At 39.7% G+C, this 14348-nt stretch overlaps 2 protein-coding genes across 2 annotated transcripts; one reads left to right on the top strand and one right to left on the bottom strand.

Annotated features, from left to right (window-relative positions):
- Positions 1-143: 143 nt before the first annotated feature.
- mis18bp1 (MIS18 binding protein 1) lies at positions 144-7301 on the bottom strand. The gene is made up of 16 exons (XM_084915473.1): positions 6359-7301; positions 6103-6240; positions 5698-5975; positions 5413-5486; positions 5121-5242; positions 4898-4988; positions 4621-4736; positions 4312-4478; positions 4162-4231; positions 3133-4078; positions 2877-3055; positions 1254-1387; positions 1021-1163; positions 850-937; positions 703-757; positions 144-559 (listed from the first exon to the last, which is right to left on the bottom strand). The coding sequence occupies exons 1-16, from the start codon at positions 7179-7181 to the stop codon at positions 456-458; spliced, it is 3528 nt and encodes a 1175-aa protein (XP_084771599.1). The 5' UTR covers positions 7182-7301; the 3' UTR covers positions 144-455.
- Positions 7302-8498: 1197 nt separating this feature from the next.
- On the top strand, positions 8499-14345 carry LOC146366098 (serine protease HTRA2, mitochondrial-like). Its single transcript, XM_084915837.1, has 8 exons — positions 8499-9205; positions 10710-10914; positions 11034-11228; positions 11343-11375; positions 12681-12789; positions 12926-12995; positions 13080-13175; positions 13745-14345. Exons 1-8 carry the CDS (start codon positions 8742-8744, stop codon positions 13908-13910), a joined length of 1338 nt encoding a protein of 445 aa, XP_084771963.1. The 5' UTR covers positions 8499-8741; the 3' UTR covers positions 13911-14345.
- Positions 14346-14348: the final 3 nt, after the last annotated feature.

Consider the following 14348-nt stretch of genomic DNA (forward strand, 5'->3'; position numbering starts at 1 on the left):
TGTAGAACTAATCCTGAAGACTACTTGAGCACATCAAAACCAACAACCTCTGTGCAACTAAAGCATAAAACAATAAACAATAATTAACAATGGGGGGAAAAAAGTTCATTATAAGTAACCCTTTGGTATATAAAAAAAAATGCAGATACACAAAAACTATATTTACAAGGATGTACTGCAAGACAGCAGCAGTTATTTTTTATTCTCTATTAAAATTGATTTTACATTTGCAACTATTAAATGTAGACCACAATGTCTCAACACAAAAATATTTATATGTTACAACATTGGAAGTTATGTACATTGAAGTGGTGAGGAAGACTGGCAACAGATGTTTGGCTGTTCATGTCTCAAGGTGGGGGGATCCCACCTTTCCTCTGCTAATTTTGACTCATTTGAAGAATTTCAGATTTAAAAATAAAATGAATAACATGACATTTCATTTCTGGCTTTGATCAGTCGTTATCTGAGAAGTAGAAATCCTCCTCCTCTTCTTCACTTTCAGACAGCGCCTCATTGTTTCCAGGGAACATCTCCCAAACCACGAATGTATCGTTTTCTAGTGCAAAAGAGGGGAAAAATAAATAAAACAGGTGGTCAAAGACAAAAAACCAAAACTCTACCTGTAAATTTATGAACTATTTTCCTTTTATCTATATATTCCTTTTGTACAACTGTTACCTAATTCTTCAGGACACTTACCCGTGTTGCCACATCTTCTCATTGTTCTTTTAACTGATGGTGTGGGTGTGAATCTCTGAAAGTCAAAAGAAATACAGTGTTGTGTGTAACAAACTTCCATGATGAAAAATGTCACAAATTACGCCCAATCTGTTAGGAAAGAAGTACCTTTGAAGGAGGTGGGAGCTTGCAGGCGTTAAACTGATTTTTTTTAATCCTCTTCTGCAGTTGATACACGTACTTATCGTCATTGTCCCTTTAAAATCGAGGCAAAAATTAAGTGAAAATGTTGTTTTCCTGCACTCTTCTCATTTCAGGTTAGAACAGACGTTCGCCCACCTGTTTGGAGAACCCATCATGCCTGGAGTGATATGCAGACACTGAGGAGTCTTTACTTCAGGGAAACGTGCCGACATAGGGGTCAAGGGTTCCAGGTCCGACACTGCCAAGTCTTCTTCGTCCTCGGAACACAAGGAAGGGAGCTGCGTGTCGAGGCACGGTCAAGAGGAATGGTTAGTTGTTGTTTAGTGTAACGACTACTCATAAAAAAAACCTGTGAAAGGGAGACAAACCTCAAAGCGCTTGTTCTGCATGTATTCAGAGCTGAAAACGTCATCAACATTGTCTCTGGGCATAGTCTCCAAAAACTGACGCACTTGCTGTTTTCTCTTTAGGGTTCCCACTCGGGCTGATATCACAGGATGATCTGTAACCAAACACAGGCAGATAGGCATCACCGGCTAAGGCTTTGTAAGGTTAAGGGTGCTAAATTTGTGTATACTTTGTTCAAATCTGTGTAACAAAACAAGCTCTAGACTGTATTTAAATTTTAAAGAATTTATTACTCAAAGAGAAAACAGTAGATCAATAATGAAGGTACCTGTTGGCTGTATGCCTAAAATTGTCCCATTTTACTTAAAGAGTATAATGGGACACAAAGTAGTGAATAGTGAAGTAATACTTTTCAATGCTGGAAAAATATCCCTCAAAGTTATTAATGAAACACCTCCCTTAAAATGGTACACAAATTAACTAGCTTGCAGTCGACATCCCAGAAGTGTCTATTGACTATGTGCACATTAGCATATGCTACTTCCGGTGCGGAAACTCCTGTGGGGAGCTTTGTTTCCGGTGTCCTATTCGCGCCCGGTTTACGGTCCAAAACAAGTTAAGCAAATGAATGAATCAAGCGGCGATTTACATTTCTATAGATGTCTTGGGCATTTACCCAATATATCTGTAAATGATGTTCATCGACTTGTCAATATTTTTTCCCCGGGCCTCAGAGCAAAAGAGAAAATGGATTCAAATGTTATATTTCTCAGCTGTCCCTCGTTTATCGCGGGTGTTATGTTCTAAAAATAACCAGTGATAGGTGAAATCAAGTAGCCAATTTTATTTTTTGACGGTGCAAAACGTTTCGTGGACATCGTGGACATACAGCACTGCACTTCAGAGTCACACTGCTAGCGATCGATGCAGCGATTCTGTACTGTACAGGAGAGACGTCACGGAGGAGATCGTCTGCAGCGATCCAGACGCAGGACACAATGTGACGTAAAAAAAAAAAAGCATGCAAACTTGCACTAAAAAATCCGCGAAACAGCGAGGTGAAAGGTGAACCGCGTTATAGGAGGGACCGCTGTAATTTTGAAGGTAAGTCACAACATACCCTTCGTAAATACTAATGTATAGAAACCGTTACCAGCAATCATTCATTTTTGTGTGGCTTTTTTCACGGTTTGTTAACATGCTGTGTAGGTGTGTACTTGACTAGCTGATATCGACATAACGGGGAAACATCTGGTTGGACTATTCTTCACCTGTAGTTTGAATGATGAACATTTGCCTGTTTAAATCATAAGACCAGTCATTATACAGAGATGTGCTTCTGAATGTGGACGATGTGTCTTCTGCTGCAGTAATGCAGTTCTGCTTGTGTTGAGTGATGTAAACAACTGATCTCAAAATTGATCATTAGATTTTTTTATGACATAACAGTGGTGAGTGTTCCCACCTTCTCCTCTTTGTAACTTAACGCGATCTTTCCGTTTTCGAGTTTTGGACATGATTTTGGAGTATATCTTAGCAGTAGCAATTGGCCGCAAAAGTAAAGCTACCGGAAATGTACAACCCCACATCCGGTCTCAAACCAGGAAGTTAGCATTTTCTCGTGCACAGGGTCAATTCCCTACCTCGAGCTTGGGGCGGCTCAACCTTTTTCTTTTTGGGTTTCGTGGCTTTCTTAGCAGGACTGTACGATGCTCCCTGGGATGTGTGCTGGCTGTGGCACTCTTCTGCAGAACGGGTTCCCACCATCCGTGCTACCTTTGCCCAGTAATTTGCCATGTGCTTAGGATAGTAGGACACAGCCCTGGCAAACAGAACATAGAAAAACACAATTATAACCACAAGAGAGCGACAAGGCTTTACTGAGGATACAAAACTCACTTTTGTAGTCTCATCAGCTCTGCCTCTGTCCACTTATCCTCATCGTGCTCCGGCGGTATGCTGCCCTCGTTCGTACTGTGTTTCTTGCTGGATTGCGTGGGCGCAGCCAAACTCTTTGTGGGTGCTGGTGCTCTGATGCATTTGCTTGACTTGTGTTTTGGTTTGTGCCTCATCAAGTTATCTGAATCCTCTGACTTGGTGGATGAGGACCCATGTTTTGGCTGAGGCCTGCTACGAGCATTTCTACTGCTTTTACTGTGCGCTCCTTTCCTTCCCCTCCGTCTCCTCGTGGGTAACTCATCGTCCGATGACAGATTCTGGGATGTTTCATCATTCACTGGGGGAGATTCTAGGGGATTTGTGATCTGTTTTCTTGTATTTACTCTTTTTGTAGGCCTGCGAGTGGCATGTGACCCATATTTTTGGGACTTCAGTGCTGAATGCTCTCTGTTATCTTTTTCCTCTTCAGATCCTGGTGAGTTGTTTGCTGCAGAGCTGTGGCTCGACTTTGACTCCCTGTGAGTGTTCCTGCTGTCTTTACTGTGTCCTCGCTTCTTCCTCTTAATAGATAACTCATTATCTGATGACAGCTGCTGTAATATTTTAACTGAAGGAGTTTCTGGGGAATTTATGACAGCCTGTTTACTTTTAGATAATCTTGCTGAAGCACTACAGCTGCCCTGTGACTGTTTTTGTGACCTCTGTGCTGAAGACTTTTCATTATCACTGTGGTGTTTTAGGACAGTGTCCACATGTAGTTCTCTTTCTTTAGCAGGACACTTTTGGCCAGACCTTGTTATTCTTCCTGCCCCCTCCTCAGGGCTTAGTAGCTCTGCAGCAGGTTCGAGAAAATCAGAGTGATTCCTGTCTGGTTTAGCCTTGACTCTGTTGCGTCTGTGAAGAGGAGCCTTGACCTTCCTCAGTAGTACTGATGCCTCCTTTTCACCTAGGATCAGAGAACACAGTTTTATGCAACATGTACTTTAAAATCTCACACTGCTATGACTAAAGCTCCAAGAGCATCTTTACCTTCACTGCAGGGCAAGAACACACGGACGGGCTCCTGCGACATCCCTGTAGACAATGTTGTATTGACCTCCTGTGGAATATCAAAATGAATATAGTTGAAGTAACTCACCCTTAATTATAACACACACAAGCCCAACTTTAGGTGCTTACAGAGTTGCAGATGGAGGTATTATAACATTCATGGATGGTAACGTTCATGAACGCATCTAGAATGACGCGCCCTCCTTTCCAGTACTCCAAAGGTGGTTTGATTACTCGACCGCTTCGAGACACTTTCATGCTAGAGGAGGAGGCACCCATGGGAGGGCAGGATTCAGCTAGAGAGAATTAACAGAGAAAGTAAAATTACTTTATTGTAAAAACAAAAACAACAACAATTTATTCATGCCCCCAAATCCACTAAAAAAAACCCAAACAAACAAAAAAAACCACATCATCAGGTTTGTATCTTGTACTTACATGTCATAAAGGAAGTTTGCTGCTTCAAAGAACTGTTGATGAGGGAGGCCTCCGATTTTTGCTTCGATTTGATACCACTACTTTCACTTTTCTTCTGTCTTCCTCTGCCTTGGTTGCTAAAGGAAAACAAAATTTAGGTCTTAACCAAGCCCAAAGGTGTAAAACAATCAATCTAGAGAAATTATACAAAAAATAATTAATTTAGTCACAATCCCCCTGCAAAAACAAACACAATCTATTGACCGCAAGAGCAGGGATGTGAAATTAGTGTTCTTACTCTCTCGACTCTGTCAGCATCTTGTCGTAAAGCGCCTTCCAGTTAGGAGGAAAACCCTTTTCAAACTTTTTCAAAAACCACCTGGGAAACTCTGGGAAAAAAAGAAAGAGTAAATCCATGTAATACCATGCATAGGACTCTCTCTATACAGCTTTGCTTCATCCTTTTATCCATTTTTAATATCTTCCCACGCATAATCGGAAAAAGGTTCAAGTCGGCTTACCAGATTCAACTTTCAAGTTCATCTTCCCAACCAGGATGTAAACCCTGCCGGAGACGGTCTTTATCATAGAATTAGAAACCCGGTGCATGATGACGTTACTGTTCCATGGTATGTTGTCTTCCCTGGGAGGAAATGACCAGCAGTTAAATATGAACCTCATAAAAATCTTTTGGATGAAACCAAAAAAATGTCTAAGTCTAATGTCTAAATGTCTATCAAATGAGAAAAGCAACCTGACATCATGTCATTCTCCTCATTCACAAAGTTCAAAATTACATCAAACAACACTTACCCGTGGATTCCATCAACAAAGAGGCCCTTGCTGTTCTTCCTCAGGAACCACTTTTTGAGATAAATCACACTCTCCTACCAAAGGAGGGAAACAAGTGGACAATGATGAACCAGAGAAAACTTATATAGGGAAATGCAAACTGCCGCTGACCTACTTTTTCCAATTTGCTCTTGAAATGTATCAGTAACTGTTTTTCTTCAAACAGCTGGAGTTTTCAGGCTCAACCGACACAAGGCCTGCCATTTGTTCACTTATATTTCATTAAGAGGCATTTGTTTTACTCACGCTGGGGAATGTTGCTTGCTTAGGCCACTTGTTGCACTTGAACACAGCCTCTTGTCTCTTCGGAATCAAGATCTTCGGAGAATTGAGCACGAGCGGGTCTTCGAGCAAAACGGGCTTCGACGACGCAGCCGAGGCCAGAGCGTCAGCTGAGGCCGACTCTGATATGCGCTGGCTTACAGGAACATCACTTTCTGAGGTATTTGTAAACACACTGTCGTCCCTCTCACCAACACTGTGAGGTGTGGAGAGAGGGCTGTCTCCAGACTTAAGGGAGTTACCTATGGGAAAGATATTGTGTCATAAGCAAAGGTGTGTTGTGCACGGTGACCTGGGAAAACTCAAACTATATCTATAGAAACTGCTTAAACCGGATGTGCTGCTTTTTTAACACCATGGCACACTCACCTGCATTAAAGATGTCCCTCGTGGTATTGATAGCTTCATGAACTCCCCGCAGTTCCCTTTTGCTTTCTCTCTCCTTCATATAAGCAAACATCTTAGCTGGAGACATTATAGGAATTTTTTCCAAAACAACACCACAGCCTGTTTCAAAACAGAAGAAATATTTTATTATTATTCTATTGTAGGCGTCTACCAGGTGATTTCTATACACCTCTATATTCTGATGTAAGGTGGGGAAAGGCAGGAAAAAATGTCTCACGTCTCTCTGCCACGGATTTTCTTGGTGTAAACATGTCTTCGGGGATCCTCTCTGGTTGGTCAGTGGAGCATCCTCTGATGTTCATCCAGGTGCTGTGGGTGTTCTCCTCGCTGAGAGCAGGGGCTTTCCTCTGCCGAGGCTGACATGTGAGTTCATTTCTCACCTCCTCAGTGCTGTTGACTTTGTTAAACTCCTGCTGCTCCCACTTTCTCTTCCTCAGCCTCTTCACCATGGGGGAAAAGGCACTGGCTGTAGACAGGGGTTTGTGGACAGGAGCGCATTCTTCATCAGAAGCAATGCTCTTGCAGTCACTTTCGACAGGTTGAACCTTCAATGGAGTCCTGCTGGACACGATGAACCGATCCGAGTCTCTGACCTGAGGAGGTTCTTTGTGGATATGATTAGTCAGAAAGAGAGGGTGAGATACGGCTGTGGACTCCAGGAAACGTCTCTCGCTTCTTGTGCATTCAAGTCCCATTTCAATCACTGGAAGCGTTTCCTCCAAAGGCTTGCGGATAAAGTCTGAATACGAATACAGGGAGGTTTTCTGTGGACTCTTAATGGGCGAGAGAATCAAAGGCTGGGCTTCGTTGCCGAACCTCTGATTCTCATCGAACTCCTCGGACTCCCAGATCCTCTGCTGCTGCTTCCTGGGCGACTTTAAATTAACTCTGTGCTCCTCTCGAGCGTTGTTCGGCGGACCGTTGTCGTCTTTTGCGCACATCGCTTCCTTTTGCACCTTGGATTTGAGCTTAGCAAAAACTTTGGCCGGAGATTCAAACTGCGGTTTTGTCTGTTGTAATGAATGAAAATACGAAGCCATGGTTCTCGAGCTGAAGTTACCTGACTGTGGATCCGAGGCGTTAGCTAGCAGCTAACGAGCTAGCCCGCAAATTTTAAATTTCTCATCACCGCCGCCTTTGGCTCAAACCGTGTGACGTACTTTCACAACAAGTACGTCACTGCCGCTCATTTCTGGAGTTTTGTTTTTATGAATAAAACTTTATTTAAAAGTTTGAAAACGTATTCTTGCATTCTGTAAGGTTTTTTTTTTTAAATATATTTTATTATTTAACATGAAAATACAAATAAATATGATATTTTATTACTCACCAAAGGTTGAGCATGTAAAAAAAAAAGAAGTAAATAATAATAAATGGATAAACGAAGAACTATACATATATAATATTCAATATAATTCAAACTAAAAATGTCAATTAAATTTAAGACTAAAAAAATGATAACCAGTGTGATATGACTTCAGAAAAGTAACTGATAATTAATTTCTTTATGAAGAATTTTTTTTAAAAAAGAAGATGACTCTTTCACGTGATAAATACAGAAAACATAAATACATAATGTGAATTTCTTTCACTTTGTAATTTTCCAAAATAAAAAATTAGATTTGCTGTTGAGTTGATTATATATGTATGATTATACGTATATGTATGATTATACATATATATACATATATATATATACATATATATATATATATATATATATACATACATATATACATATATACATATATATACATACATACATACATACATACATACATACATACATACATATATATATATATATATATATATATATATATATATATATATATATATATACATACATACATATACATATATACACATACATACATACATACATACATATATATACATATATACATATATATACATACATATATATACATACATATATATATATATACACATATATATATATATACACACATATACATATACACACACATATATATACACACACATATATATACACACACACATATATATATATATATATATATATATATATATATATATATATATATATATATATATATATATATATATATATATATATATATATATTGCAATGTAATTGATATGTTTGTGTATTTTACACTTATTTGTTCTTTATCATGTAGTTTAAATTATTAAATTCTTCTAGTACATACATATATATATATATACACATACATACATACATACATACATACATACATACATACATACACATACATATATGTGTTTGGTGATTTTTTTTTTAACCCCTGCATTTTCTCACCTGCAGAGGGCAGTAATGAGTACAGAACCCACAAAAGTCCAGGGAGGAAAAAACAGCACCGAAGAAGAAGGTGCCTTACCACGCAGGCGCAATCTTAGTGACATTACCGTGTTGAGTGTGTTGTGCTAAAACTTAATAGGTGGAGAATTTTTTTGTATTTCCGTTATTCTGACTGGGCTAGATAACGGTACACTTTAAATGAAGGCGCGTGAATAACAGACTGCTGCAAACATTGGGATATAAAGTGCTTTTTGGCTGCCTTCAAACCGACGTTGAGCGAGTAAAGTGATGCAACATGGCAGCAGCGGCTGTCAATAGGGGCTTTCTTTCAGCATTAAGGACTCAAAGTTGGTGTCAGACCCGAGGACTTAACTCGTTAGCTGAGAGGGCAACCAGTCGTGTCTCCTCTGCTGTGATATGTAACCACGAGGCTGCAGGAGGACACACAAGCCTGGACAGGAGAGCTCAAGCTGGGGAGAGAAGAAGAAGAAACGGTCGGGACAGCAACAGAAGCTCCTCTTTGCTCACCTCTGTGTCGGTGGGTTTGGGGCTCTGTGGTGCGGTGCTTCTGGACACTGAAAAAGACCAAAAGGGGGACAAAGAATTGGCAATATCCCGGGGATTTCTCCAGCACATCCTCCCATCGGCTCAGTGCGCTTCTCCCTTCAAACCAGACAGCCCCCGATTTAAGTATAACTTCATTGCAGATGTGGTGGAAAAATCCACTCCAGCTGTGGTGTACATTGAAATCATGGGCAGGTGAGTTAACTAGAGAGGTGCCATTGACGGTAATAAATGTCAGTGAGGTTTTTTTTTCTGTGTCTCTGTGTGACTTATTCGGTTATGTTCCTAAATCAAGATTTCAGACAGCTGTAAGAGCACACACTGGAGATGAGCACTCAGTCCCAGAAGCTGATCTTACTTGCCCGGACATGTACCAGAAAACACGAGAAAAGGGGCTATTTTGTTTGTTTGTTTTGTTTTGTTTATTACAGATGTAACAGAAAAGGACCCAAAGCATTTGTGATTTTATTTTCAAAAAACATCATCAGCTGCTGATATACTTTAGCAGTGGATAGTCTTGTTTTTATCAGTAAGTGGAATCGGGTAAAGTCCTGACAGTCAATCCCCACCTTTACTGTTTGTGTCACAATAACCTTTTACTGTGTGTGTTTAACTTGAGCAACAGTTCTCATAAAGGAGATCTGCTTTTACCTATTTTCAGTCCAGTCCTTTTACCTGACCTTTTTCCTGAAGAGTTTTTTTTTTTTTAATTGTTTGTTAAGCTACTTAATGCTGACCGATGAAGCTGAAGTAACATTAAAAAGGCACTTAACTCACTGGAGGAATAATGGACAACTTGCCTGAGAACCAGTTTTTGAATTGTGTTTTTAGGCACTTTGTTACTGCAGCTTGTGAAAAAAACACATAGTTTGTTTTTTTTCTTTAACTGAATCTATGCAAAATGCCAAAGATAACAGTTTGAAAAGCATGAAGTAGTATTTTTTAATTAAGATGATTCCAAAAAGCTATTAGCTGAAAACATGACACATCTCAGCAGTGCGTCCTTAAAAAAATTGAGGAACCTGGACAAGTGGAGGACGTTTCCTTGTTTCTTTTTTTTCTTTAAAGAAGAAGTGACAGGCCTGTCTAACAGTCTGTCTAAATGAAATTCAAAAGAAGACAAAATCCAGCAAAGACCTGACACAAGACCTGAGAGATGCATCTTTAAAACACAGTGCACTGCATTTCAGCCTGTGATGTTGGGGATGTCAAAATTTATGCAATCGCAAACAGAAAAGTAGCGTCAGATCTTGATGCTACATTTCTGTTAGCATCTGCCAATCCATCTTTTGATTGGTGACAGCTCTATTTTTTTATTTTTTATTTTTTTTCAGTATCACAATGATGTCAAACAAAATCAAGCATATCTGGATAGAAAAACAGAAAGACTATTCCTGAAAACTACAAAAAAAATTACAAGAGAACTTGGAGTGTGTTGATGAATGAAGGTGATCACACCAAATATTGACTTTAAAACTAATTAGAACTGTACAAACACCGTTTTTGCTTCATGTAGCATTACTCTATGTTTGCACATGTTTCAGTAAAAACAAGGAACTTATATTCCTTTTTCCTAGACACACATAAAAAAAAATGAGGGGTGGCTCAAGACTTTTGCACAATACGGTATCTCCTGCCATGATAAACTAACCCTGAGGAACCAGGTTCAGTAAGATAAGCTGCATTTACTTCTTTACAGACACCCGTTCTCAGGACGAGAGGTCCCAGTGTCAAACGGCTCCGGTTTTATCATCAGCAGCGATGGTCTCATCATCACTAATGCCCACGTTGTAGCCAACAAGCGAGGCGTCCGTGTGAAGCTCACCAATGGAGAGACGTACAATGCCATCGTGCAGGATGTCGACCCTGTGGCGGACATCGCCACCATCAAAATCTCTGCGAGGGTGAGCAAGAAAATACAGGCCAGTCTCAGTGAAAGGAGCTAAACTAGCATGTGTGCTTTCACCACAGACGGAGAAACAGAGCTTTATTTCAGATGCTCTTTCTCTCCCCTGACATGCAGAACCCGTTACCCACTCTCACACTCAGCCAGTCGTCTGACGTCCGACAGGGAGAGTTTGTGGTTGCCATGGGAAGCCCATTTTCGTTACAAAATACAATCACATCGGGGATTGTCAGCTCAGTGCAGAGAGGCAGTAAGGAGCTGGGCCTGTCCAACTCCAACATGGAGTACATACAGACCGATGCAACCATTGATGTGAGTACTTGAATAGAATATATTTAAACTGGAATATGTTGATAGTGTATTTTCAGTGACTCAGGCGTCTCCTGTCGTGTTTCTAAATGCCACATTTGACTAATTGTTTTTCAGTTTGGAAATTCTGGAGGTCCCCTCATTAATCTGGTGAGTCACAAGTCCTGTTTGTGTGTCTCACTCTCACACTCTCTCTGTCTTTATGATGCAATACAGTGGCAAAACCGTTGCCTTGCAGCCTGTTTACGATTGATGTATTCTAGTCTATTGAAGTGTTTATTTTAAGTCACACAGCATGCAGTGCTGGAATTAAAGTGCTCTCCAGTAAGTAGTCATAAAATGTGCCTTGATTTCAGCCACAGGTATATACAAACTCATGCTGATTGGGCTAACACCACAGAAACTAAAACCATGATAATACTTTGAGTGTTTACTGAGCACACCCATTAAACACTCAGTGTCCTGGTGAAAGAAGTAAATCCTTTGGCCAAATGCCTCAGACCTAGATCCTAGTCAACATTTACAAGGAATTCCAGACCATTTTTCCTTCCAGAGCTACTTCAGCAGAGCTTTATACATGCTGTATTTCACTTTACAGTGGCTCTCATTTGTTGGTAATAAAAACAAGTCTATACATAAACACGTTTAGTCATTGTGGTTCTATATTCTCATAAATGGAACAAATACATGGCGTTAATGTAATGAAAGTGGACAGTACTAAAACATAATAACAAGGAATAATCTGCTATAGAGCAGACACATGCTGTAAAGGATTTTAATTATTTGTAATGTTGATCGGCTAATTTATACTGTGTGCGTGACCTTCACTGAGATACAATAAGAAAAGTTCTAATTTATTTTTTCCGATGTTTCCCAATTCTTTTGTTGCATCAGGTAAAAATGAGTTAAACGCAACAAACATAAAACTAACATGTACTGTCTAATATAATAACACAAGCAGCCTTTAAAAACCTTAAAGATGCATATTTGTTGGTCAGTAATCCCTTTAAAATGCTCTCCCTTGACCCTTGAAAAATTCTGCTGATCTTCAGCCTTCCTGGCATTTTGTATGATATAATCATAAACCTGAAACTCCATTTACTTGTCATACTGTTCACATAGGAACAATGCAGTCTTTTTGCCTCATTTGTTCAAATGTGTTGCATTTGTTCCTTACTGTAATTGATGAAGGAGTAATCATATTTTCAGACACATTTATTCGTATTTGTGCATCATTAAAATGGCTTCACTTGCTCTTTCTTTCCACTGAAGGACGATTTCTTTGCTTGTGTCAACAGTCTGTTAAGAGTGTGGGGTTGATGTGCGATTAGCCCGAACAATTTAAATGGCCAAGTCATCTCAGTTGATGATGCGCCAGGTGTTTGTTGACTAAATGTTGTTGGATCTGATCTCATAGTTCCGCATATCAGAGTGCCTTATCTCTCCTTTTATTAGGATGGTGAAGTCATTGGTATAAACACCATGAAGGTTACCGCTGGCATCTCCTTTGCAATTCCGTCTGATCGTGTGAGGCTTTTTCTGGAGAAAGCAGCCAAAAGAAAAAGTAAGAAAACGATGAAGAATCAAAAGCAATGCATCGCATCTTTTTATGTGGCTTTCTACCTCATGGTGTTATAAAAATATGTTAGAAAACCTGCAGTCTTTCATGAAGTTCACACATCTTTTCTCACCTCTCCCAGGCACTTGGTTTCATAAGGATGAGACGAAGCAGCGGTACATTGGTGTTATAATGCTGACGCTGACGCAGAGGTAAATGTAGCGAGCGATGCCCCGTTAGAGCAGCAGTGCACAGTGTTTGATCTAAAACAAGGTGTTTTCTGTGTGTTCCTTTAGGATCATTGCTGAGCTGAGGTTGAGAGACTCATCTTTTCCGGATGTGACTCACGGTATCCTGATTCACAGGGTAATCATGGGCTCTCCAGCTTACAGGTAAGCATAAAGGATAAAGGATGCTTCTTCTTTCAGCTCCTCAAGTTCAGCAACTTATATTGAGGTTGCTTTAATCTAATACATGTGTTTGTGGTTGTAATTAAGACGCAGGCATATGTGAGATGTTTGTACAGACTTATAGTGACTTGGTGCACACAGAATACATTTTTACTTTTGTCATTATTGCTGTATTAAGGGGAATTTACAGTGGCCCTGAGGGTTCAAATGCATAGCAACTTAAGAAAGCACCAGGAAATAGATGAAAAACACAAAATCGAAGTTGAATGAAACACAGTAAATGTAGACAAAAAAAAATCTCACAAAACACAATGTTTTTGGGGACACAATAATGTGACGGACAACTGCAGAAGTGATAGAAACCAAAACGTGCGAAGGATTGCACTGAGACATCAGGATTCATCTGTGTGGAGAAAAGGCAAAGTTATGTGTGTGTTAATAGCAGGATTCATAACTGTAGAGGGTCTTTTTGTTTTTAAAGCTGTAGATATACGTTATACGTTTGTTTGTTTGTTATTGTTGGTATATAATTGTCGTATGTCTTGTTTCAGAGCTGGCATGCAAGCCGGAGACATTGTGCTGGAGATAAACGGGGCCAAGGTGAACACCTCAGAGGAGATCTATCAGGCCGTCCGCAGCAGCGACAAAATTACTATGCAGGTGCAGCGAGGACAAGAGATACTCCGCCTTCACATAACTCCCGAGTATATAGATTAATGCAAACCGCATTATTTCATGTCAGCCGCTGGACAGAATGAGTTGTTAGCTTGTGTACACCAGAAAACTGTGAAACCTTACAGTGACTGTGTTCAAAAGAAAATGTTTGCTGTTTAATAAATTGGATTTTATGTAAAATTTTCTTATATTCTCCAGTATTTCACTAACATTTGGAGAGGTGTCAGCTTACAGTGAATGTGTAGGCATTTTAGCCATAGTAAGTGTTACCTGTTTAAAACTACACTGGTGCAGTCTTCATGGTGCCATTTTTCATTAAATGGTAAAAGCCATGCTCACTGTTTATTCATGGAGGGGTTCTTAGTGAATTCTACCTCTACTTTCTTACTTATTGCTCAGAGTAGCCAAACTTGTGTCTCTTGTAATGATTTGTGTCCAAAATGCATTATTTGTAAAATAAAAGCTCACGGAGCCTGAGAG

This window comes from Perissodus microlepis, chromosome 19, assembly GCF_051167445.1.
Source record: "Perissodus microlepis isolate ML-2025 ecotype Zambia chromosome 19, ASM5116744v1, whole genome shotgun sequence".
NCBI classification, from domain to species: Eukaryota; Metazoa; Chordata; class Actinopteri; order Cichliformes; family Cichlidae; genus Perissodus; species Perissodus microlepis.

What these genes read in the sequence shown, in the direction of transcription:
- mis18bp1 (XM_084915473.1), bottom strand. Translation starts at nt 7,181, where the DNA reads ATGGCTTCGTATTTTCATTCATTACAACAGACAAAACCGCAGTTTGAA. An exon ending in GTTCTTGCCCTGCAGTGAAG is followed by an intron (nt 4,079 to 4,161) that starts GTAAAGATGCTC and finishes CTCTGATCCTAG; the next exon opens with GTGAAAAGGAGGCATCAGTA. An exon ending in ATGATGGGTTCTCCAAACAG is followed by an intron (nt 938 to 1,020) that starts GTGGGCGAACGT and finishes TCGATTTTAAAG; the next exon opens with GGACAATGACGATAAGTACG.
- LOC146366098 (XM_084915837.1), top strand. Translation starts at nt 8,742, where the DNA reads ATGGCAGCAGCGGCTGTCAATAGGGGCTTTCTTTCAGCATTAAGGACT. An exon ending in TACATTGAAATCATGGGCAG is followed by an intron (nt 9,206 to 10,709) that starts GTGAGTTAACTA and finishes ACTTCTTTACAG; the next exon opens with ACACCCGTTCTCAGGACGAG. An exon ending in ATGCTGACGCTGACGCAGAG is followed by an intron (nt 12,996 to 13,079) that starts GTAAATGTAGCG and finishes GTGTTCCTTTAG; the next exon opens with GATCATTGCTGAGCTGAGGT.